The 26,381-nt window shown below is 40.0% G+C and overlaps 2 protein-coding genes across 3 annotated transcripts in view; both read right to left on the bottom strand.

Annotated features, from left to right (window-relative positions):
• LIMA1 (LIM domain and actin binding 1) overlaps positions 1 to 16,941 on the bottom strand; it is a 90,445-nt gene extending 73,504 nt beyond the window's left edge. Inside the window, exon 1 of one of the 2 annotated variants that reach the window (XM_005679971.3) lies at positions 16,826 to 16,941. The gene's annotated coding sequence lies outside the window, so the exon portion shown is untranslated. The remainder of the gene's footprint in view (positions 1 to 16,825) is intronic. The other variant, XM_005679972.3, reaches the window with a different exon arrangement.
• Positions 16,822 to 26,381, bottom strand: part of FAM186A (family with sequence similarity 186 member A) — a 135,766-nt gene continuing 126,206 nt past the window's right edge. The window contains exons 11-12 of the mRNA XM_018049024.1: positions 17,298 to 17,325; positions 16,822 to 17,154 (exon numbers count right to left, since the gene is read on the bottom strand). Coding sequence (XP_017904513.1) covers positions 16,822 to 17,154; positions 17,298 to 17,325 — 361 coding nt within the window. The remainder of the gene's footprint in view (positions 17,155 to 17,297; positions 17,326 to 26,381) is intronic.

Here is a 26,381-nt window from a genome sequence, read left to right as displayed (position 1 = left end):
CTCCAGTTCTGATTCTAGTGCTAACCAGATGCACGTGACCTTTCTGTACTACCCTTTCCTTCTATGTAAGAGGAGGATGACAACTTACCCTCCAGGGTTGTTCTACACATAAAAGGAGATAATAAATACATACTATGTCTGGCACATTGCTTGGGGTCACAGCCAGATCTTGTCAGTCTTTGTAAGCCTCTGTATTTAAGACAAATTCAATAAACATTATTCCAAAGACTTTGTTAACAGGATACATATTTGGGTTTAGCTTAGTTTACATGTCACATTGTCTTAACAAGGCCTATGTCATTAGATTCATAAAAAAATTCAGAAATGTAATTTTTCCGTCAGCCCTTTGACTTCTTTTAGTGCAAAAATTACTCTCTTTATAATACTGTATAATGGAGGTAGGAACACTAGTTGAAAGGAAATTAGTGGTCTCTTTAAAATATTGAAATTTTAATTTCAAAGTATTAGAAAAACTATCCATCTCTTCTTAAATGTCTGTTTTGGATACCTTGAGCAATTACATTTTGTAGTGTCTCTTCAGAAGTCAAACTAGGGAAATTCTCTGGTGATCCAGTACCTAGGATTTCACACGTCCACTGCAGGGGGTATAAGTTTGATATCTGGTGAGGGAATTGAGTTCCTACAAGCTGCAGGGTGGCCAAAAAGAAAGTCTATTGAGTACTTGAAATGTGGCTAGTTTGTATAGAGATGTTCCATAAGTGTAAAATACACACCCAATTTTATTTAACAAGCTAAATAGGAAAAGAATTTGAAAAAGGCCCATGTACATGTATAACTGACTCAGATTGCTGTACACCCGAAACACAACATGGTTAATCAACTATACTCCAATATAAAATAAAAAGTTTTTAGAAAGCCAAACTAAACATTACTCACTTTTTAATATAAATGTAACTAAAGTCCAAAAAGGGCAAGTCCATATATAAATGTTGGAATGTGCAATCGAAATTTTTTCCTTTAATTAGGTCAGCAGTTTTCAAAGATAGCTCCAGCAGCCAAGCTGTGATCAACCAGCACCCCTCCCAGTTTCCCACTCTGCCACCCTCTTTCACCCTCCTTCCATCTGGGGAACCTCTCTGCCACTGGCCTCAACAAACACTCAAGCTGCTATTTTCTTCCCTGTCTAGCTTCCTTGGTTAGAGTGACTGGTCAAGGGATGAGCCTGCTCATCACAAACAATTCAGTTCAGTTCAGTTGCTCAGTTGCGTCCGACTCTTTGCGACCCCATGGACTGCAGCATGCCAGGCATCCCTGTCCATCACCAACTTCCTGAGTTTACTCAAACTCATGTCCATAAACAATGAGGCAGACGTGAAGAGCCAGCTCATTGGAAAACACCCTGATGCTGGGAAAGATTGAAGGCAGGAGGAGAAGGGGACGACAGAGGATGAGATGGTTGGTTGGCATCACCAACTTGATGGACATGAGTTTGAGCAAGCTCCAAGGTGAAGGACAGGGAAGCCTGGCATGCTGCAGTCCATAGGGTCGCAAAGAGTCAGACAAGCCTGAGCGACTGAACAGCAAAAATACAACATACGGGGCTTCCCAGGTGGCACTAGTGGTAAAGAACCCGGCTGCCAGTGCAGAAGACACAAGAGACATGGGTTTGATCCCTGAGTCAGGAAGGTCCCCTCAAGTAGGAAATGGCAACTCGCTCTAGTATACTTGCCTGGAAAATTCCATGGACAGAGGAGCCTGGCAGGCTACAGTCCACGGGGCTGCAATGAGTCAGACAGGACTGAGTGGCCGAGCACACATGCACACAATATACAAAACAGATGTCTCCTCCTGCTTTTGCCACCCCTTCTTCCAAGCCAACTCAAATTCCCAAAGGCAACCTCCGTCACAGTTTGGAGTAAAGACTTTCTGATATTGCCTATACAGGAGAATAACAGCAAGCACATAAATACTATGTGTTAGTCACTGCTCTAAGCATTCAATATACAGTATCTCATTTTATATTCACAATAGCTCATGAGGAAACTCTTATCATGATGCTTATTTGACAAATGAGAAAACTGAGGCACAAAGTTAACATGTATCACACGTAAATGCACATTTTTAAAAATTAAACTGGTCTTATGTTAATATGCTTCTTAGTAATTATTTCCCCTTGGATGTCTTCCCACATTAGGACATACAGATCTACCTCAACCTTTGAGTACCACATACTATTTCACTCTGCAGTAGTTTATGACTTATTTAAAGAGGCCTCTGTCAATGAACATTTACACCATTCTCATTATTAAGAACTGGACTGCAACGAACATGCTTCTACTATTGCCTACTTGGCAGTGTGCATCTACGGTGTATATTCCTAAATATTTCTAGTTCAAAAAACCTATGTATTAAATTTTTTCATAGATATTTCTAAATGTTCCTCAGAAATATTGCATCAATTTATATATATACATATATTTGCATCAATTCATATTTGAGACATTAGCTATATGAGAATAAGCCTATTCTCTACATTATCAATGTTGAAGATTATTAATCACTTTTTATTTTTCTAACCTGCTAGATATGTGGAAAATGGTATATTATTGCTTTAGTTTTTATTCTGTTAATCACTGGAAGGTTGAATATGTTATTAAATGTATATTGGCCACATAATACACTTACTTTTTGAAACTACAGTTATTTTTCAAAGGTCATTTATAAATTGTTTATCTCCACAACTTAATTACTTCTAAATTTGCACAAGGACGTTCTGAATATTGTGTGTAACTCCTTGTACAATTCAAATTGCCTCTCAGAGCAGCTGTCTTTCCTGGTGTCTGATTCCTATTCAGATCTCATTAATATTCTTTGCAAACAGAAATGTTGCTTCACTGTACAGATGAAGAATTTCTGTAGAGCTCTCTTCTGTAGGGCACCCACCCCTTGACTGCTCATCAATATTCCCACCAGAGCACAACCCTGTGAGAAGCCTAACACTATGTGACAATCTAGGCATTAAGATCAGTCTCTGTGGTTGGGCTTCAGCTGTGACCCCCAACCAGCCTGTCTAAGGTATCTTAGTTGTGTGGGGAAGGAGGGTGCTCTGGATCATCATCTTTGGAATCTGAATCTCTTACATGGAGTCCAAACACATCTAATTTTTCTGAGAAAGTCCTCTATATACCCAATGTAAAAACAGCTCTGGAAGTATAGTTTTGGCTTGATCCCAGGGTCATTAGTGGAGCAGGCAATGGCACCCCACTCCAGTGTTCTTGCCTAGAGAATCCCAGGGACGGGGGAACCTGGTGGGCTGCCATCTATGGGGTTGCACAGAGTTGGACATGACTGAAGCAACTTAGCAGCAGCAGCAGCAGGGTCATTAGGCCAGAGCAGGAAAGCAGACATAGACCCTAATCACCTAGCATCTAGATAGACTGTGTCAGAATCAGGTTAAAGACTGATCCCTTAGCATAAGCCTAGGGATCAGTTATGTGCAAAGTGATTCACTCATTTGATTTTATTCCATTAATCCTTATGACACCATGAAGTAAATACTATTCTCGTCTTTCAGAGGAAAAAAGAGGCTCAGAAAGGTTAAATAACTTGCTCAAGATCACACACTTAGTGAGTGGCACACCCAGGATTGGAAATAGTCTGAAAGACCATAGTGTCCATGCACACCACATCCTGTATCTGGGGGTGCTCTGAGAGTATCTCAAAATTAGAAATGGAAAGGGCTGAGCCACATACCCAGCCTGTTCCATCTCTAAGTCCACTCTGCCCCAGTTCCTTTCAGCTCAGGTCCACATCTTGATTCTACCACTTATCTCTTTCTTTATTTAGGTGTGTGGGGGTGGGGATGCCATGCAGCCTGTGGGATCTTATTAGGTTGGTGCAAAAGTAACTGCGGTTTTTTATCACTGAACTTTGCCATTTGATATTGGAATACATTCTCAAATAAATGTGGTTATGCTATACGTCACTTTAATGCACATATCTTGCTTTGTGTTTTTTTGTTAATAACATTACTTGCTGTTTATTTCATGTTTATTTTAGACTATAGATATCATGTTAGACCAAAAGCAAATTCAAGCAATTATTTTTTTCCAAGTTCAAAATGGGTTGTAAAGCAACCGAGACAACTCACAACATCATCAACACACCGGCTCAGGAACTGCTAACGAACGTCAAGTGCAGTGATGGTTTAAGAAGTTTTGCAAAGGAGACAAGAGACTTGAAGACGAGGAGCAGAGTGGCCAGCTATTGGAAGTTGACAATGACCAACTGAGAGCAATCATCAAAGTTGATCCTCTTACAACTATGTGAGAAGTTGCTGAAGAACTCAACAACAACCATTCTATGGTCATTCAGCATTTGAAGTAAGGTGATGGCACCCCACTCCAGTACTCTTGCCTGGAAAATCCCATGGATGGAGAAGCCTGGTGGGCTGCAGTCTATGGGGTCTTGAAGAATTGGGCACAACTGAGCAACTTCCCTTTCACTTTTCACTTTCATGCATTGGAGAAGGAAATGGCAACCCACTCCACTGTTCTTGCCTGGAGAATCCCAGGGACGGGGGAGCCTGGTGGGCTGCCGTCTATGGGGTCACACAGAGTCGGACACGACTGAAGCGACTTAGCAGCAGCAGCAGAAAGATGAAAAAGCTCGATAAGTGAGTGCCTTAAGAACTGACCAAAAATCAAAATAATCATTGTTCTGAAGTGTCATCTTCTCTTACTGTATGCAACAATGAACCATTTCTCGATCAAGATTGTGATGAATGACAAAAAGTGGCTTTTATATGACAACTGGTGACAACCAGCTCAGTGACTGGGCCAATAAAAAGCTCTAAAGCCATTCCTAAAGCTAAACTTGCATCAAAAAAGGTCATGGTCACTGTTTGGTGGTCTGCTGCCCGTCTGATCCTTGACAGCTTCCTGAATTCCAGAGAAACCATTACATCTGAGAGTATGCTCAGCAAATTGATGAGATGCACTGAAAACTGCAATGCCTGCAGCCAGCACCAGTCAACAGATAGGGCCCAATTCTCCATGACAACGCCCAACCGCACATCACACAACCAATCCTTCAAAAGTTGAACAGATCATGCTACAAAGTTTTGCCTCATCAGCCATATTCACCGGACCTCTCGCCAAACCAACTATCACTTCTTCAAGCATCTCAACAACTTTTTGCATGGAAAATGCTTCCACAACCAGAAGGAAGCAGAAAATGCTTTCCAAGAGGTCGTTGAATCGTGAAGCATGGGTTTTTACGTTACAGGAATAAACAAACTTATTTTTCGTTGGTAAAAATGTGTTGATTGTAATTGTTCCTAGTTTGATTAATGAAGATGTGTTTGAGCCTAGTTATAATGATTTAAAATTAACAGTCTGAAACCACAATTACCTTTATACAGGTTGAGGAAGGCATAGCAACCCATTCCAGTATTCTTGCCTGGAGAATCCTCATGGACAGAGTAGCCTGGTGGGCTACAGTTCATTGCATCACAAAGAGTCGGACACGACTGAGCAACTAAGCACAGCACAGCATGTATACAGATATTTATAGCTATATGTACATATATAGTTTTTATAATTAAATGTTCATATGGCTGTAAAGAGTCAGCCACGACTGAAGTGACTAAACACACATGCGATAGTTTCCCAACCCAGGGACTGAACCTGAGTCCACTGGCAATGAAAGGACTGAGTCCTACCCACTGGACCACCAGGGAATTCCCAACGACTTATCTACTAAGTCATTAGGAAAATCCCTCTAAGCCTTAGTCTTATTATCTCGAAGATGTTCTTTTGGCCTAGTGCTAAAATAAGTGCTTAATAAATAAGGACAGTGGTGGTGGTAATAAAAATAGCTAAAATTCATCAAACATTGGCCATGTGCTAAATGCTGTTTTAATTGTTTTGCAAATATAAACTTATTAATCCTCATAATAACATACTCAGAATAGTATTGTCCCACTTGACAGATGAAGAAATTGAGGCCCAGAGGGGTTAAATAAGTTTTAGCTCGTATTTTTTAGGAAGCTGGGATGAAAACAAAATAATAATCTCAAGCACAAAAGATAAATCAGAAATGCAGTTCCAACCCACACTGTTCTTCACCATAACTTATTTTTGCCAAGTCAGCAATTTTTTTAAGGCGCATCTTTGATGTTGTCTCTTTGAAACCAATAGTGACGACCAGGAAAATGTGCTGTTTAGTTAGTAAGTCATGTCCGACTCTTGCAACCCCATGAACTGTAGCCTGTCAGGCTCCTCTGTCCATGGGATTCTCCAGGCAAGAATACTGGAGTGAGTCACCATTTCCTTCTCCAGGATATCTTCCCGACCGAGGGATCGAACCCGTGTCTTTTGCATTGGCAGGCAGATTCTTAATCACTGAGCCACCAGGGGACTTCCAGAAAAACTATGGCTGCTCAAAACACTGACACCATTTCTCTGCACCAGAAACTCTAAATCTCTGTCAAATTATACCTTGAAAGGGCCAAATTTTAGGTGTTCTCAACACCTCCATAAAAACTCTAAGTTGAAGATGATAAAATTATCATTTTCTTACATGCTTCTATTACTTTATTCATCCATTTAAATATTTTCTTGTACTTTTGAAACCCACATTTGATTTTTACATAATTGCGGTAATCTCACAAAGCTTATTTAGACAGATAAGAGAGTAACCTCTACTCATAGCCTTTATAAACTAACTTGAGTTTAAAGTTTCTAGGTCGTGAAGAGTGAACTAGGAAACTTTCTAATCTTTTTTTTTCTTTAAATTAAGGAATTAACAGATCTAATCCAAGTTTAATCCTCCCTCTTCCCCCAGATCTAATTTGTTATTTATTCACTAAGTTCTTCCCCCCAAGTTGATAATTAACTCATTGTTAGGACAATCATAGACCAAGGCAGTGAGGTTTTTTTCCCAGTATTTTTTCCACACATAGCAATGAAAATCTCTTTTAATAACTGAAAAACCAAACCAAAAACCCTACAGATAATGTTGGCAATAACTTCACATTTAAAGTGAAAAGTAGAGAAAAGTACAGTTAATTGTAAAAACAATGTAGAAATATAGAGTTGACTGAGGCCATTACACAAAACATAGATTTAACTCTGAATGCTTGTTTTTCCTTTAACCTTTATATCATTTCATACTTTAACATCAGCTGAATCAAATATCAGTACCTGGTACAGTGTAGGGGCTCACTAAATATCTGTTACACAAACGAAAAACAAATCATGCTAGCTCTCAGTCACCAGGTATCTTGACAAAGGAATGCCCACCTACATAACTGAGTATCTGTCCATAAACTACATTCTCCCAGGTCTTGCCAATTACACGCTAATTAAAACAAAGTGGCTAATTAGTTTTCTTTGCAATGTTAAAGTAGAAGAAATACATACACTTATTTAAGAAGGCTGCTTCTGTTAAAGATATAACTTCCTTATACCAGTTCTTTGTCCTTAATAATTAATCAAGTTTTCTCCAAGTACAGGGCTTCTAAGTTTCACTCCTGGCCATTTCCAGGAAGGGCCTGGCTTTCATTCTTATCTGAAATTTTAGATGATGTATTTTTTTCAGGACTTGTTCAATCTGAAAAGCCAGTGCAGATCAATTTAACCAATCCCTTCAAGCAAGCGAATTAAAACGGTTTTACTGAAAAGTGATCCTTCCCTAGGCAAGTTCTATAATCCTTCCTTTCTGTAAAAATCTTAGAAGCTAACCCAGAACAATGCTTTAATCAAGCACAAACATAGCTGAAGCTGGTCACATAAAAAATTACCAAATCACACAGGCACAGAAGTGATAAAATTTTGTTACTTGTGTGAACCAGTGCTATGCATCTTACTTCTTAAGGACTGTCCCCTGCACTGGCAGGGAGATTCTTAACCACTGTATTCAAAAAGTCATTGAGAGGCATTTATTGAGTAATGAGAGGTCTTTTAGTTACCACAGGAAAGTCAATCAACTCTTTAGGTTCTCAGTTTCTTCATCTCAAAAACAGCTAATAATTCACAAGGGATGGTTTTTGAGGATGAAATGAGAAAATAGAAGTACAACTTCTTTGAAAAGTATAAATTGCTATAAAAACTATTATAATTCTTAATCAAATTTCAAGCCAGTTAAAGGAAAAAAATATACTTTTTTTTTTTCCAGTTTAAGGAAAAAAAAATGGAATTAAAAATTATTCTACCCAATGAAAAGAAATTGGAAAAAAGTAGAACTGATTAGTTCCATTGTCTGGTTTCACTAGATGTTAACAAGAAACCCCTTGTTTAACACTGTTGCTAAAAACCTTTCTAATCAAAACATTGTCCTATTTCAGGACATGTAGTAAGTAAAAGGAAAACAATTTCATCTTTCCTTGAGAACTCTAGGTAGCTTTCTTCTTTTCCTCCTCGAGAAGAAAGCAGAACAAGTTTCTGGTTGCTTGAAGATTCTGGTGTGTTAGTTCTAGTTTTGCTACACTAGCTTCTAAAAATGTAATGAGAGCTAACAGATTAGTATTGGCCAGCAGTAAAAACCCTCAACGTACATGCTGACAGTGGTAGTAGAATAGTGGCCTAGATCCTGGGAACACCTTGGAAAACCTGCACTCAGATGGAAATGAATCCTGCCTATCACAGTACCCAAACCTTTGTCCAACTACCTTCAGAAATCCTCAGAGACTGCTACCTGATTTGAACCCTGATGGAACTACTTCAGCTGTTGTCCATTAAGAGAAAAAAAAATACACACAGTTAATCCTGTGTGTAACACACACAACAGGACTTTTGGATTGCAAACCAAACCAAAACTTTTAAAATCAACAAGTCTATCTTCAAGGCTCATTCATTCATTCAACAAATATTTGAGCACTTACCATGTGTCAAGCAGAGTTCTATTTGCTAAGTGTATAAGATAAAAAGTGACAGACAAGGTCTCTGCTCTCATGAAGCTTCCATTCCACTGGGGAAGCTGGACAATTAAACACTGTGATTAAATGAAACACTGTGACTATTAAACACTGTGATCAGTGCTGTGAAGGAAATACAAAGAGAGTAATTGGAGTGGTGGTAGAAAACGGGGCAGATACTTCAGATAGTGATCAGGGAAGCCCTCTTTGAGTGAATGATATTTGAGCTGAAACCTGAATGAGGAGGAGGAGACAGCCAGCCAGGTGAAGAGAAAAGATGGGAGAGTTTTCCTACCAAAGAAAATAGCAAATGTAAAGTCCCTGAGGCAGGAACGACGGCAAGGGAATGAGAAGTATGACATGATGACAGAGATGAGTGGTAGCCAGTTTAAATAAGGATTTACCAGGGATGGTAGATTTTAATTTCATTCTAAGTGTGATGTGAAGTCAAACACTGTTAGATAATCATGTTTGTAAGATGAAGATATGTTTAGCACATTCTATGAGTATTAAATTGCTTATTACATGCATAATGGCTACATACAAAATGAAAAGGAAAGGCAAGGTCCTCACACTTAGAAGATTCACAGTGTTTTAAGGAAGCAATAATTCATAAATAGTGACAGCACTAAGGTGAAAAATGAAGTAAAAATAAAGTACCAACTGAAGACTGGGGAGGGAGTCACTGATTCAAATAGAAGACTTTAGAAAAGGCTTCATATTTTTAAAGTAAATTTTTTTTTTTGACCTCTTAAAGAAAAAGGATTTCAGCAGGAGTAGGGGAAGGAGGGGAGTCTGAGGCTGTGGGAACTGCATGAGCAAAGGCACAGAGGCAGGAAAAGCCAGGGTGGGTCCAGGAAGCCATGAATCATTGCATGGCTACAATTGCATGGCTACAGTGCCAGGTGGGTGGGTAGTGATGTGAGAGAGAAGTCTGGAGAAATAGGCTGTCAGGGTGTGGGAGCTGGGGTCTTGAGTGGCATGTTGAGAAATTTAGACTGAATTTACTTGGGCTTTGGTTCCTCTTAAGTATGTAAAAGAATCTCTTCAGGTACTTGTTGAAACTGCTCATTTCCATGCCCCATCCCTTCAGATACATTGATTTGTAAGTCTAGGTGGGACCTAAGAATCTCCTTTTTAAATGAACACCCCAGCTGATTCTAAAACAGGTAGTCAGGAAACCATACTTTGAAAATCAGTGTGCTATTTTTTTTTTTTTAATGACAAGTCTGGACTGAAAGGGAAAAACTGAAGCCAACTCTAAGGATTGCTCAAGGACTCTAACAAAAAGGGGGAACCTGACTTAGAAGACTGAAAACAGAGCCTTTATTTGGCTTTCCTGGATGTCCAGTGGTTAAGACTCCAGAGGGGGTGTGAGTTCGATCCCTAGTCTGGAACTGTACCTCTCCCACATGGTGAGGTACAGTTAATAAAATAAAATTTAAAAAACTCTTTTTTTTTAAAAAAGAGCCATTATCATTGTTGGGATAGAATCAACCAAAGTTGGAGATTAGATATGGGAGGAGAGAAGAACAGAAGTGTTCAAGACAACTTCAAACCTTGTCCTTAGGGAAATTAGGTGGACACAGGTGCCTGGTGGAGAGAGACCATCTGCAAGGTCTAGGAGGTGTTGGAAATGTGGATCTGGGGGCTCAGGAGATATGCAGAGGCACTAAACATGCTGCTTAGGCACTCCAAAGTAAATGCAACACAAATTAAACAATATAAAAAGTAAATCATAAAATTCAGAAGGGAATTGAAGTGAGTACTTAAACCCATCTCTGGGCAGCAAAAAGACTTTTAAACATAAAAGCAACAGAAGAAATCCCAAAGAAAAAGATCTGTAGATAAGTAATAATATACCACATACAAAATTAAAATAACTAACATTTGACCATCAAACAAGCAATTGATATTCTTAAAACAAAGAGCTTATTCGAATCCCTGAAGATCCTGTGGTTAGAACTTGGAGCTTTCACTGCGAGGGTACAGATTTGATCCTTGGTGTGGGAACTAAGATCCTGCAAGCAGCAAAGTTATCCCCTCCCCAAAAAACCCATTAAGAATAGTTTCTGTGTGGAATAGTGGAAGATATTAAATAACTTGGCAGCTTAAACATCTTGTCATAAAGAGACTTGCTTTATATGCACTAAAGATGATTGGGCTTTGTGGCATAGACTGGCAGGGCTCTTTTGATGTACTTTACCAGACTGTCAAGTGTCAATCTAGGAGAGTGCCTGAATACACCAATTGTTGTAACTTACATTGTCTTGAAGGCACAAATACATTAAATTGCCCCCAAGCTCCACTAAGCCTTGCTACCTCTAAGGAAACTACATTTACTACATCCAGTCTTTCCTGAGGCTCCATATATTTAAACTGTATGCAGGATTAGGGACAGGACAGGAAATCATTTCACAATGTGAGCAGTGACTCATAAGTCATCCTTTTAGCACATAGAATCAATAGCTCAACCCTCTCATCTTACAGGCGAGGCTCAGAGAGGATCAAAGACTTGCCAAAGATCACCTAAGTGGCTGATTCCCAATACCAAGTCAGGAATCCTGATTCTCAAATGGCATCCCTTCCATTTTGCAGTGCTGCTCCATCCATCACGAGCTGTGGATTCTCAAAACAAGTGATATTTAAAACACCACAATTGCAACTTCTACATGCTTTCTACTTTATCACTCTACTCATTCAGTTTGGCCTAATAAAAACCTATACTCCCTCCCTCAAGCCTCAAATAAATGAGAGAACTCCAAAAAACAAACAAAAAACATAATTAAATGTTCAGACATTTAAAAATGGGAACAGATTAACCAAAAGACAATTCACAGAAATGAAAATGAAGGTATGAAAAATATTCACTCTTACTAGTAATGAGATAAATATATATTAAATCTCTTTGCATATCAAATTAGTAAAGATTAACAAAAATAAGATTCAAAGTTACAAAGATACACAAAGATAGGCCCTCACAATCACTGCAAGAGAGAATATTAATCTAGTCTTTATGAAAATACAATTTGACAGCAGTATTTTTTAAATTTTCATGCTCTTTAACCAATTAAACTTCTGAGAATCTAAGCTAAGGAAATAATGAGTGATTTGTACAAAAATTTATGCATAAATTTGTTCTCAATTTTTTTCACTTGTTAATAATGGTGTAAAAAATCAAAACATCCAAACACACAGTTAAAATTTGCACCATTGATAGAATAGGGTATTAAACATCTATTTAAATTGTTTTCAAATAATTTTGATGTTGAGGAAAACCATGACATGATATAGAATGGAAAAGCAGGTACAAAATTCTACTGTAGTAAAATGAACCCAACTACCTGTATGTTTATGTGAGTGTGTCTATGTGTATCAAAGAAAAAAAAAGACTTAAAGAAAGTGAAGTGAAAGATGCCCAGGCATGTCTGACTCTCTGCAATCCCATGGACTATACAGTCCATGGAATTCTCCAGGCCAGAATACTGGAGTGGGTAGCCTTTCCCTTCTTCAGGAGATCTTCCCAATCCAGGGATCAAACTCAGGTCTCCCACATTGTGGGCAGATTCTTTATCAACTGAGCTATCAGGGAAGCAAATAGGACTTCTCACCAGAACAAATTATGGGCTAGTCTATCTTCATAATTTATTTTTTCCCTGATTTTCTATTATTAGCAATATAATTCTTATTTTCAAAATATGTATGTTTGTATATATGAATATAGAACAAGAATTATATATAACATGAAAAAAGATTTTTTAAATGATTAATTTGTCAATCACTCACATAGAGGTGTTGGTTGAAGTCACGGAAATAGATCAGATTGTTCAGGGAGAGAGTATAAGGAGAACGGGATGCTGGAGAGGGTCAGAGCAAACACACATGTAAGGGGCAAAAAGACTGAATTAGTGAAGGAGCAGAGAAGGAAGTAGCTAGATGGAGAACCAGGCATTGTCACATCAAGAAAGCCACATGAGGGACTTCCCTGGTGGTCCGGTGGTTAAGATATCTGTACTTCCACTGCAGGGGGTGCAGGTTTGATCCCTGGTTGGGAAACTAATATCCAGCATGCCACATGGTGTGGCCACAAAAAAGAAAGCCACATAATATGAAGAACCAGAAAAGTTGTGCACATGGTCAAATGTTGCCAACAGTAAGGAGGAGGATAGTGACAGGGCCATTAGAGGGAAATCACTGGGTACTACACATGAACAGACTGGTTCCCTCTAGTTCTGGTGAAAGAAAGTGAAAGTGTTAGTCACTCAGTTGTATCCAACTCTTTATGACTCCATAGACTGTAGTTCACCAGGCTCCTCTGTCCATGGAATGCTCCAGGCAAGAATATTGGAGTGGGTTGCCATACCCTTCTCCAGGGGATCTTCCTGACCCAGGGATCGAACCTGGGTCTCCAGCATTATAGGCAGATTCTTACCATCTGAGCCACCAGGGAAACTTCTAATTCTGGTGGTGGAAGCCAATTCTGAGCAAATGGTACCTATTCAATAAATGAAGAAAAGAAGTCCTGTGCCTAAATTATCTGCTTAAACTGCAGTTTATGGGGGGGGGGGCGGAAAGACTGTGGAAATCTAAAACCAAGTAAAAGCATATTAGGATGACTAATGTATTGGTAACGAAACAAAAACTGGCAATACTTTGGTGTACAAGAAAAAACATGTTTGAGGAACTGTAAAGTTTCCATATAGTAAGCTCTGTTATAGAATAATTAAGGGAAAAAACAGCTCCACACTTGTTATCAGAAGGACAAAAAGACTGTAACCTTTTTTCCCTAAAAATGCAGGTTCTCAGTTTCAGAGCAGTATTAAGATATTATTTAAAAGTAAAAATAACGTAAAATATCACAGTATCATGTTAACTTCTTGAGACTGGGCATGTGAAGTTTCTAGAAACATTTTCAAATATAAACCAATCATTTGACATGCTAAATAATGGATTGTTTGTTGAGTCAGACCTTGTCTTTTTGTAATAATCAGATGAATTAACCTTCTCATAGGCTATTAATTAAATATACAATTTGCCAATGATAAACAAATGTCCTAGTCTGGAGAGGGGATGTTGATAATAGGGGTGGATATGAACTTCCAACCTACAGAACTGAGAGATAATAAATAAATGTTGGCTTAAGAAACTAGAAAAAAAACACACAAAAAACCCTCGTCTTTTTAATGAAAAGACATCTGCATAGCACAATAACTTGGCTGAGTCTCAAGGACTCTCTATCCACCCACAGAATAAACACACCAGAATGGTCCTACCAGGAGTACCATTTACCATAGAATCTCAATCCTGCAACCCTCAAGCAGAAACTACTTAATTTACAACCACTCATTCTGTTACTAAAGAACCTTGAGAGTCTGTGTTAAGTAACTTAACATCACCTGGAGATTACTGTACACAATCCAAAATAAAGCACCTAAACTTCCTATCAGAAGTTGAATAAAACATGCAGTGAATAGACCATGCATCTGTGCTCAGTCGTATTGGAGTCTTTTTGCAACCCCATGGGCTGTAGCCCACCAGTCTCCTCTGTCCATGGGATTTCCCAGGTAAGAATACTGGACTGGGTTGCCATTTCCTACTTCAGGGGATCTTCCCGACCTCGAGGTCGAAGCTGCATCTCTTGTGTCTCCTGCATTGGCAGGTGGATGGATTCTTTATCACTGCACCACCTGGAAAGCCAGTTCATCAAGTACCATGGCTCAAATCGCCAGAGGAAACAACCATCACCTGTATTATTAACTCAAAATCTCTATTTTAAAAAAGAAAAACATATAGAAGAGGCTGTGGCATGTTCATCCTGTAAATATTAGAACACTGGCACACAGCAGGCAGTGAGTAAAGGCTTCATATAGTTACTCTAGATGAAGAATACTCAAGAATACCATAAACTTCAGATCATTAACACTCTGCAAAGAACTGTCAAACATTTCTGACCTCTTCCTCCCCTACCCTATCCCCTGCTCCGCCCCCTCCCCCCAAAAAAGAAAGAAAAAGACATTTTGAGGGTACCTTGGCAAGAAAAAGTATCCTCTGTCATTAAGGTGTGCTGTTAACAGAATTGTTTTCACTTCTGAAGCTTTCTTTTCTTAGAATTATGAGATTAAAATTTGGCCCACCTTTAAACAGAATCTGGAACAAATTTGAATGTACCAAGTTAAACAAAGTTACACAATGGACCAATTTTTACAAATGACACTGTTTTACTAATGTTGCCAATACACTGTTCTCTTCCCAGAGGCTGCTCTAGAGTTCAGGGACTACAAGATAACAACACTTCCGGGCCCAATACTGAAACGTGAAAATAGCCCCATCAGCTATCTACCAAACTGCACAGAATTAATGACAAAGTCATAATTCCATTATCAAAATGCTATAATGTTGACAGAACACAATATGAGTGATACAAATACACGGACTAAAGAGAATCACTCAGTATTGCTCAGAGGTTTTTGTTGTTTATTCTGTTTTGTGTTCAAGGAAAAGAAGAAGAGGGATTTTTAAAAAACTGTATGTTCTGTGCTCCTACAGCACTCTGGGTTGATCTCTAGTATAGCACTGATACTCTAAGTTGTATCTACTGACCTGTCTAACCCATTTGATTATATTCTTTTAGGATAGGAACATTTAGAACTTTGAATTCACAGAATCGATGATACAAGTGGCACTCAATAAATGTTCTGTCCAAAAAATAAGTTCTAAAAGTGATTACTGAGTACCATGCTATGTGTTGTTCTGTCAATGCTAAACAAATACACACATACACTCCCTTTTTTGAAGGTCGACCTAAAACACGATCATCCTTCATCCAGGTTATAACTCCGCAGGAACTTAAGAAGTGCTCGTTGAGGCTCATCTTCTTTTGTGTCTACATCAGACCTCAGAACAAAGCATTACTTCATGGTTTCTAAAATACTTATCATTTGTCAATAGTAATTATGCAGATGAAAAGTATTCCATTTAATCAACTAAAGCAAGAGCAAACGAAAGAATATCCAATGCAAAAGAAAACCTCTCTCCTTTTAAAGGGTCACTGTCTTAATGGCTAATAACTCCCTAACTATCTTTGACTAACTTGAAAAGTCAAGTCAATAGAATCATCTGGATTAGGCAGAGTTTTGAAAACTCAAATTTAGTGAAAGATAATATTAGCTCAAATATCTCTCATCAGGATTGTAAGCACCAGTAAGGAAGGGTGCCAGATGGTTAGCTCCTAGCTCCTACAGCTTCAGGCTTAGTAGGTGTAGCCTGGAGTGTACAATTACCTTATATTAACACCCACGTATTGACAGGTGCCAGCGACTTGTACACGATAGCGATTCTGGGTGACATAGGCCTGCTATAGTATCAACGGGTCTCAAAAATGTGTAAGAATCTTAAAGGGTTCAGCTGGCAGAATGGAAGGGGAGAAATATCGAAGAGGAAGAGAATGGCTGAAAATGAAGAATGAAAAACAACAGTTAGACTACCAGAATATTTCTCTGGGAGACTATTTTGAATTTTGAACTGCCGCTTTCCTCCACCACACGTATATAGTGAGAAAGGAGTGTTCCTGAGGCAAGAGGAGGGGGTCCGATCAGTTCCCGCCCTTAGTCAGCAAAGGCTCCGCTCTGCATAATTACTCCCAACCCCATTCTTGCCTGGAGAATCCCAGGGACAGGGGAGCCTGGTGGGCTGCAGTTTATGGGGTCACAGAGAGTCGGACACGACTGAAGCGACTTAGCAGCAGCAGCAGCAGCCAGCACAGTACCCAGAAGTCAGGAAGGAGCAAAGGATCAGCAGTTCCTCCACTCCCTTTCTCGAGGGGGAGGGGTTCACGCTCCTTGTATTCCCCTCACCCGAAGAAGTCGCGAGAGAAAGAGGGTGTGGAGGGAATCCGGGGTCTCCGTGGACTCTCCGGCTGCGGAGGATGTGGAGAGAGAAGACCCTTACCTGGCTAAAAGCGGTCTCGTCTTCTGCGCTGCTATCAGCCCCGCCACGGGTCCCTGGCGTTCTGCCTCGCGCACCTGTCGCGACCTAGCTGCAACACCTACAGCTCTCTGCGGCCCCGCCCCGGTCCGGCTCAGAGCCCCGCCCCGGACCCCGCCCACAGCCGCGGAGGCGCGCACGTCGGCCCGCCTCCTGCGCGGCCTCGGGGTGGGCGTGCGCGCCGCTGGTTGCGTGTTTGCTGCTTGAAGCTGTTCGCTGTGCTCCGCGTCGCGGCGTAGGAGCCGTGAAGGGCGCGGCTGCGTTTTCGTGGGACTGCTTATAAACTCTGCTTTCTGAGGAGAGCATGCACCTGCACGGCCTAGAGCTCAGTGCTTCTGTACTTTGGCTTTAACCCTTTGACTCCCAGCTACCACAGTTTTTGACTCAATAGTGACTAGAAGTTTTGTCCTGGTTCAAGTGTAGGCCAGTCACCAACCAGGTTCTTGGTGCCTTTGGGGTAAGTTCTGTGCAGGGAGGGTGTTTTAAAGGAGGCCGTAGGGTGTAGTGGAAAGCTATAAATTAATCCTGGCTCAACCGCTTAACGCCAAATCATTTCACCTGACTAGAGCACAGTTTCTTCATGTAAATGAAGGGGTTAGACAAAGGCAGGTCTCCCAAGTTCTCCTGCAGCTCTAGCCGTTATTATTCCTTCATTTAGAGCTCTGCTCTAAACGTTAAGAGTTCGTTAGGAGGCCTAGCACTTAGCCTTCCTGGCCCCAGATTTTGACCCAGGTACGTGTGGGCTGAGTGAGTGCCTTTCCAGAGTATCTTTTCCTTTTCTTGCACCTCAGGTGCCGTCAAGTTCAAACTACAAGTTTTCTGCAGTTTTCGGAATTCAAGTAGCTTGATAAGTACTAGAAGTGGCTCGTGGTAGTAAACACCTGTATTTACACTTTCTAATGGCAAATAGATGGGGAAACACTGGAAACAGTGTCAGACTATTTTGGGGGGCTCCAAAATCACTGCAGATGGTGATTGCAGCCATGAAATTAAAAGACGCTTACTCCTTGGAAGAAAAGTTATGAGCAACCTAGATAGCATATTCAAAAGCAGAGACATTACTTTGCCGACTAAGGTTTGTCTAGTCAAGGCTATGGTTTTTCCAGTAGTCAAGTATGGATGTGAGAGTTGGACTGTGAAGAAAGCTGAGCGCGGAAGAATTGATACTTTTGAACTGTGATGTTGGAGAAGACTCTTGAGAGTCCCTTGGACTGCAAGGAGATCCAACCAGTCCATTCTGAAGATCAGTCCTGGGTGTTCTTTGGAAGGAATGATGCTAAAGCTGAAACTCCAGTACTTTGGCCACTTCATGCGAAGAGTTGTCTCATTAGAAAAGACTCTGGGAGGGACTGGGGGCAGGAGGGGAAGGGGACGAGAGAGGATGAGATAGCTGGATGGCATCACCGACTCGATGGATGTGAGTTTGAGTGAACTCCGGGAGTTGGTGATGGACAGGGAAGGCTGGCATGCTGCAGTCCATGGGGTCTCGAAGAGTCGGACAGGACTGAGTGACTTCACTTTCACTTTTCAGTTTCATACATTGGAGAAGGAAATGGCAACCGACTCCAGTGTTCTTGCCTGGAGAATCTCAGGGACGGGGGAGCCTGGTGGGCTGCCGACTCTGCGGTCGCACAGAGTCGGACACGACTGAAGTGACTTAGCAGCTGCAGCAGCAAAGCAGTTAAGGGGCTTCCCAGGTGGCACTAGTGGTAAAGAACCCGCCTGCCAATGCAGGGGATATAAGAGACAGCGGTTCGATCCCTGAGTTGGGAAGGTCCCCTGGAGGAGGAAATGACAACCTACTCCAGTATACTTGCCTGGAGAATCCCATGGCGAGGAGCCTGGCGGGCTACTGTCCATAGATAGCAAAGAGTCCGACCTGACTGAAGCAAGTTAGCACCCACGCATGCGAAGCAGCTAGTTAAGGACGGTTTCTATAGACCAGTCACTTCTTTTGTTCTTTCAAATACCAAGTCTAGACTAACTGTGGATAGATATCAAGCATCAAGACTCATATTCCCATGCTACCTGCCAGTTTTGTTAAGAGTCCTAGCAAATATATAGGATGGTACTTCAGAAAATGCATCCCATTAGGTGTGGTGTTCCTTAAATAAATTCCCTGTCTCCCCTTTTTTTTTTTTAAACAAGCCAATAAAGGCCCTTATTCTCTGCTAAAGAAATTAGGAAGACTAACTGAGGTCAGAATTTTGTACCTAGATTTCAGTCTTAACTCAGCCACTTACCGATTAGGCAAATTACTACTTGTTCTTCTGCACCTCTTTTAGTACCCTCTTGGTAATAGAGCTAGTTGTACACCGCAGTTGGCTTTTACCATTTTGCAGGACTGATTACTGGGGATTCCACGTGGCTCAGTGGTTAAAAGAATCCACCAATGCAAGAGCTGCAGGAGATGTGGATTTGATCCCTGGATAGGGTAGATCCCTTGGAGAAGGAAATGGCAACCCACTCCAGTATTCTTTCTGGGATAATCCCGTGGACAAGCACCTAAGACTGATCTCTGTATTTGGAGGGATTTTTATGAGTCAGTTGTTAAGCATAACCACTATTAAAAGCCAAATTATATAAACTAACAAGTATGTTAAGAGGTAATAAATGCTGAAAATGTCACTTTTCTTTACTTCACTTTACTAATAACTCTAAACATTGTCTACTGTATCTGTAGGATGGAAACATACAGCACTGTATGTGTTTCTTCCCAACTATTCATGTTTGTGTGTTTGTCACACTTGTAGCATGAAATTGGCTACAATAAGAGTATTTACACATGGAAATTGGCAAATACTACAAACAAGGACTTGGTTTCTTGTTGTATTCATTTTGTAGACCAACTGTAGGCAATTTTTTCTGTAAAGAGCTTATTAGTAAATAAGGCCTTCCAGTACATATGATCTTTGTCACAACTAGTCAACTTTTACACTAAAAGTGGGCATAATTATGTTCTGATAGTGCTTTATTTACAAAAACAAACAGTAGGCTAATGGAGAAAATATTAATACTTAACAGTGTATCAAATCTGTGGCCTTGACATTTTGAGTAGCACAAAAAGTTTAAGTATTTTTCCAGTATTCAAAAGTTATTATCCAGTTCCATAAAGAAGTTGCTTATGTCATTGATGTATGAATGAAGCTCCCAACAGTGAAGTTCACTATTTTTCTTTTGTCTTACTACTGAGTAAAACAAAAAAGGTCAGTTTTCATTCCAATCCCAAAGAAAGGCAATGCCAAAGAATGCTCAAACTACTGCACAATTGCACTCATCTCACACCCTGGCAAAGTGATGCTCAAAATTCTCCAAGCCAGGCTTCAACAGTACAAGAGCCGTGAACTTCCAGATGTTCAAGCTGGTTTTAGAAAAGGCATAGGAACCGGAGATCAAATCGCCGACATCCACTGGATCGTTGAAAAAGCCAGGGAGTTTCAGAAAAACATCTACTTCTGCTTTATTGATTACGCCAAAGCCCTTGACTGTGTGGATCACAATAAACTGTGGAAAATTCCTAATGAGATGGGTATATCAGACCACCTTACCTGCCTCCTGAGAAATCTGTATGCAGGTCAAGAAGCAACAGTTAGAACCAAACATGGAACAACAGACTGGTTCCAAATTGGGAAAGGAGTACATCAAGGCTGTATATTGTCACCCTGCTTATTTAACTTCTATGCAGAGTACATCATGAGAAATACTGGGCTGGAGGAAGCACAAGCTGGAATCAAGATTGCCGGGAGAAATATCAATAACCTCAGATATGCAGATGACACCACCCTTATGACAGAAAACGAAGAAGTACTAAAGAGCCTCTTGATGAAAGTGAAAGAGGAGAGTGAAAAAGTTGGCTTAAAGCTCAACATTCAGAAAACTAAGATCATGGCATCTGGTCCTATCACTTCATGGCAAATAGATGGGGAAACAGTGAGAGACTTTATTTTCTTGGGCTCCAAAATCACTGCAGATGGTGATTGCAGCCATGAAATTAAAAATGCTTGCTCCTTGGAAGAAAAGTTATGACCAACCTAGACAGCATATTAAAAAGCAGAGACATTACTTTGCCAACAAAGGTCCGTCTAGTCAAAGCTATGATTTTTCCAGTAGTCATGTATGGATGTGAGAGTTGGACTTTAAAGAAAGCTAAGCCCTGAAGAATTGATGCTTTTGAACTGTGATGTTGGAGAAGACTCTTGAGAGTCCCTTGGACAGCAAGGAGATCCAACCAGTCAATCCTAAAGGAAATCAGTCCTGAATATTCATTGGAAAGACTGATGCTAAAGCTGAAACTCCAATATTTTGGCCACCTGATGTGAAAAACTGACTCATTTGAAAAGACCCTGATGCTGGGAAAGATTGAAGGTAGGAGGAGAAGGGGATGACAGAGGATGAGGTGGTTGGATGGCATCAACGATTCAGTGGATATGAGTTTGAGTTAACTCCGGGAGTTGGCAATGGACAGGGAGGCCTGGCGTGCTGCAGTCCATGGGGTTGCAAAGAGTCAGACATGACTGAGTGACTGAACTGAACTGAAACCAAAAATGTCAGTCAGCATCCATGTCTGAACTACACTTCTTTGGCAGTGACGTGAGCATCTTGTTTGTTGAATCAAATTGTAATTAAGCATTTATTCATAGTCTGATTATTGTGAGATATTGGAAAAAGAATGAAAACTGATAGTAGATAGTCAAGAAATAGCAAGTCACACTGAAATTACAAGTATAGACACAGTATTTTAGTTTAAAATTCATGCCAAAGACTCCATTAAAAAAGTACTAGAACTAATAAATATGTTCAGTAAAGTTACAGGCTACAAAATCAACACACAAAGTCTATTGCAGTTCTGTACACTGGCAATGGAATATCAGAAAGAGAAATGAAGAAAATAATCCCATTTACAACTGCGTCAAAAAGAATAAAATACTTAGGAATAAATTTAATCAAGGAGGTGGAAAACCTATATATTGAAAACTATAAAACATTAATGAAAGAAATGGAAGAAGACACAGATAAATGGAAACATATTCTGGGCTCGTGGATTGGAAGAATCAATATTCTTAAAATGTCCATACAATCCAAAGCAATCTAGAGATTTAGTTCCTTATCAAATTCCCAATGACATTTTTCAAAGGAATGGAAGTACTCCTAAAGTTTGAATGGAACCACACCAAAACAAAAACAAGCAAACAAACAAAAGAAAAACCCACAACTGAATAGCCAAAGTAATCTTGAGAAACAAGAACAAAGCTGGAGACATCACACCCCCTGACTTTATATTATAAATCTTTTATAATTAAAACAATATGGCATTGGCCTAAAAATAGACATGTGGATCAATGGAACAGAATAAAGAACCCAGAAATAAACCCATGCATATATGATCAATTAACTTATGACAAAGGTACCAGTAATATGTAATGGGGAAAGGATTATCTCTTTAGTAAATGGTGTTGAGGAAACTGTCTTACACTGTAAACAAAAATTAATTCAAAGACATTAAAGACTTGAATGTAAAACCTGAAGCCGTAAAACTCCCAGAAGAAAAAACACAGACAGTAAGCTCCTTGACATAGGTCTGTTGATTTTTTTAATCTGACACCAAAAGCAAAAGCCACAAAATAAAAAACAAATAGAACTACATCATACTAAAAAGCTTCTACACAACTAAGGAGACCATCAACAAAATGAAAAGGCAACTTACTGAATGGGAGATAATATATATCTAATAATGAGGTAATACCCAAAATGTATTTAAAAAATTCATACAACTCAATAGCAAATAAAGGTCAGTTAAAAATAGATTGAAGCTTTGAATACACACTTTTCAATAGAAGACATACAGAAGGTAAACACGTTCATAAAAAGATGCACAGCATTAATCATTCAGTTCAGTTCAGTTCAGTCACTCAGTTGTGTCCGACTCTTTGCGACCCCATGAATCACAGCACGCCAGGCCTCCCTGTCCATCACCATCTCCCGGAGTTCATTCAAACTCACGTCCATTGAGTCAGTGATGCCATCCAGCCATCTCATCCTCTGTCGTCCCCTTCTCCTCCTGCCCCCAATCCCTCCCATCATCAGAGTCTTTTCCAATGAGTCAACTCTTCGCATGAGGTGGCCAAAGTACTGGAGTTTCAGCTTTAGCATCATTCCTTTCAAGAACACCCAGGACCAATCTCCGGGAAGTCCAAATTGAAACCATGATGAGATATCACCTCACATGTGGTAGAATGTCTATATCAAAAAAACAAGAAATAACAAGTGCTGGTGAGATGTGGAGAAAAGGGAACACTTGTGAACTGTTAGCGGAAATGTTGAGAGTCACTTGGACTGCAAGGAGATCCAACCAGTCAGTCCTAAAGGAGATCAGTCCTGAACATTCATTGGAAAGACTGATGCTGAAGTTGAACGGCCAGTTCTTTGGCCACCTGATGTGAAGAACTGACTCATTGGAAAAGACCCTGATGCTGGGAAAGATTGAGGACAGGAGGAGAAGGGGTCGACAGAGGATGAGATGGTTGGATGGCATCACCGACTCGATCGACGTGAGTTTGAGCAAGCTCTGGGAGTTGGTGATGGACAGGGAAGCCTTGTGCTGCAGTCCATGGGGTCACAAAGAGTTGGACACGACTGAGCAACTGAACTGAACTGAAGTTAATGCCTCCACTGTAGAAAATAGTAGAGAGATTTCTCAAAAAGTTAAAAATGATACTGCTTTATGATACAACAATGCCACTTTGGGGTATTTATCCAAAGAAAATGAAAACACAAGAATAGCAGTTGTTGCTCAGTCACTAAGAGGGTGCTCTGCCACCCTCTTCTTCTTTTGCCTTCAATCTTTCCCAGCATCGGCGTCTTTTCCAATGAGTTAGCTCTTCACATCAGATGGCCAGAGTACTGAAGCTTCAGCTTCATCAGTCCTTCCAATGAATATTCAGGGTTAAATTCCTTTAGGATTGACTGGTTTGATCTCCTTGCAGTCAAAGAAGATTCAAGAGTCTTACCCAACACCAGAGTTCTAAAGCATCAATTCTTCCATGTTCACTGTTTCCTAAGATCCAACTCTCACATCTGAACGTGACTACTAGAAAAACCATAGCTTTGACTAGACAGACCTTTGTCAGCAAAGAGATGTCTCTGCTCTTTAATATGCTGTCTAGGTTTGTCATACGTTTCCTTCTAAGAAGCAAACATCTTTTAATTTTGTGGCTGCTGTCACCATCTTCAGTGATTTTGGAGCCCAAGAAAATAAAGTCTGTCACTGCTTCCATTTTTTTCCCCATCTATTTACCATGAAGTGATGGGACCTGATGCCATGATCTTAGTTTTTTGAATATTGAGTTTCAAACCAGCTTTTTCACTCTCCTCTTTCACTTTCATCAAGAGGCTCTTTAGTTCCTCTTCACTTTCTGCCATTAGAGTGATAACATCTGCATATTGGAGGTTGTTGATATTTCTTTTGGCAATCTTGATTGCAGCTTGTGATTCATCCAGCCCGGCATTTCCCATAATGTAACTTATATGCAAAATAAGTTAAATAAGCAGGGTGACAATATACAGCCTTGTTGTAGTACTCTTTCCCAGTTTTGAACTGATCAGTTGTTCCATATTGGGTTCTGTTGCTTCTTGACTTGTGTTCAGATTTCTCGGGATACAGATAAGGTAGCCTGGTATTCCCATCTCCTTAAGAATTTTCCAGTTTGTTGTGGTCCACACAGTCAAAGGCTTTCGCATAGTCAATGAAGCAGAAGTAGATGTTTTTCTGGAATTCCTTTGCTTTTTCTATAATCCAACCAGTGTTGGCAATTTGATCTCTGATTCCTCTGCCTTTCCTAAACCCAACTTGTGTATCTGGAAGTTCTCGGTTCACATACGGCTGAAGCCTAGCTTGAAGGATTTTGAGCATAGCCTTATTTGGCTCAGATGGTAAAGAATCTGCCTGCAGTACAGGAGACCAGAGTTCAGTCCCTGGGTTGGGAAGACCCCCTGGAGAAAGAAATGCCAGTATTCTTGCCTGGAGAATCCCATGGACAGAGGAGCCTGGCAGACTATGGTCCATGGGGTTGCAAAGAGCTAGACACAATGAAACAATTAATACTTACTTACTAGTATGTGAAATGAGGAAAATTGTAGGGTAATTTGAACATTCTTTGGCATTGCCTTCTTTGGGATTGGAATGAAAATTGACCTTTTCCAGCCTTGTGGCCACTGCTGTTTTCCAAATTTGCTCCCATTAGCTTTGTTTGTAGTAATGCTTCCTAAGGCCCACTTGACTTCACATTCCAGGATGTCTGGTGAGTGACCAGACGTGGTTATCCAGATCATTAAGACCATTTTTGTATAGTTCTTCTGTATATTCTTGCCACCTCTTCTTAATTTCTTCTGTTTATATTAGGTCTTTACCATTTCTGTCCTTCATTGTGCCCATCCTTTATTCCATATTGCCAAAGAAATTATATGAAGATACTTAAAAATATTATAGAAGGGAATGCCAAATAAGTGCAATAATTGATCAGACATCTACACTTTTGTAGAAAACACCTTGTGATTTATCTCCAGTGCACAGCTGAATCAATTTCTGTATTGGTAATAGTATGTGTTGCTTTAAACGAATTTACGTCAGCCACAACAGAGTGTATTTCTAATACATTATTGTCCTAACTTTAGATGATTGTAGCTTTGATAATATTCAAAACAAACTTAATTGCATTTTATTTTAATAGTGCTTGTACAATAGTGGGAAGGAAATCTTGAGTAGTCACAGATTTGTTAGAAAATTTTCCTGAAATCATTTTTTGGCACTGTCATCACTTGCAATTCAGTATCTGAAATAAAATAAGTCAATCATTTAAAAATACTCTGGATAAAATGTATTCTATTTATCAACATTATATTAAAAAGAAAATTGATTGGAGGGAGACTTCCTTGGTGGTTCAGTGCAGGGGGCCCAAGTTCAATCCCTGATTAGAGAGCTGACTCCAACATGTCCCAGCTAGGAGTTTGCATGTTGCAACTAAAGAGCCTGTCTGTTGCAACAAAGATGGAAAATCCTGCATGCTGCAGCTAAGACCTTGCACAGCCAAGTAAATATAAATATATATACATATAAAGAAAGACAGGGGGTATGTGTTTGGTTGGTTCACTGAAAGGACAGATAGACAGGAGAACTATACAAAAATGATCTTCACGACCCAGATAATCATGATGGTGTGATCACCAACCTAGATCCAGACATTCTGCAATGCAAAGTCAAGTGGGCCTTAGGAAGCATTACTATGAACAAAGCTAGTGTTGGTGATGGAATTCCAGTTGAGCTATTTCAAATCCTGAAAGATGCTGCTGTAAAAGTGCTGCACTCAATATGTCAGCAAACTTGGAAAACTCAGCAGTGGCCACAGGACTGGAAAAGGGCAGCTTTCATTCCAGTCCCAAAGAAAGGTAATGCCAAAGAATGCTCAAACTACCACATAACTGCACTCATCTCACACGCTGGTAAAGTAATGCTCACAATTCTCCA

Source organism: Capra hircus, chromosome 5 (genome assembly GCF_001704415.2).
Source record: "Capra hircus breed San Clemente chromosome 5, ASM170441v1, whole genome shotgun sequence".
Taxonomy (NCBI): domain Eukaryota; kingdom Metazoa; phylum Chordata; class Mammalia; order Artiodactyla; family Bovidae; genus Capra; species Capra hircus.
The sequence above is the reverse complement of the archived record's forward strand: the minus strand, read 5'-3'. Positions and strand labels throughout refer to the sequence as shown.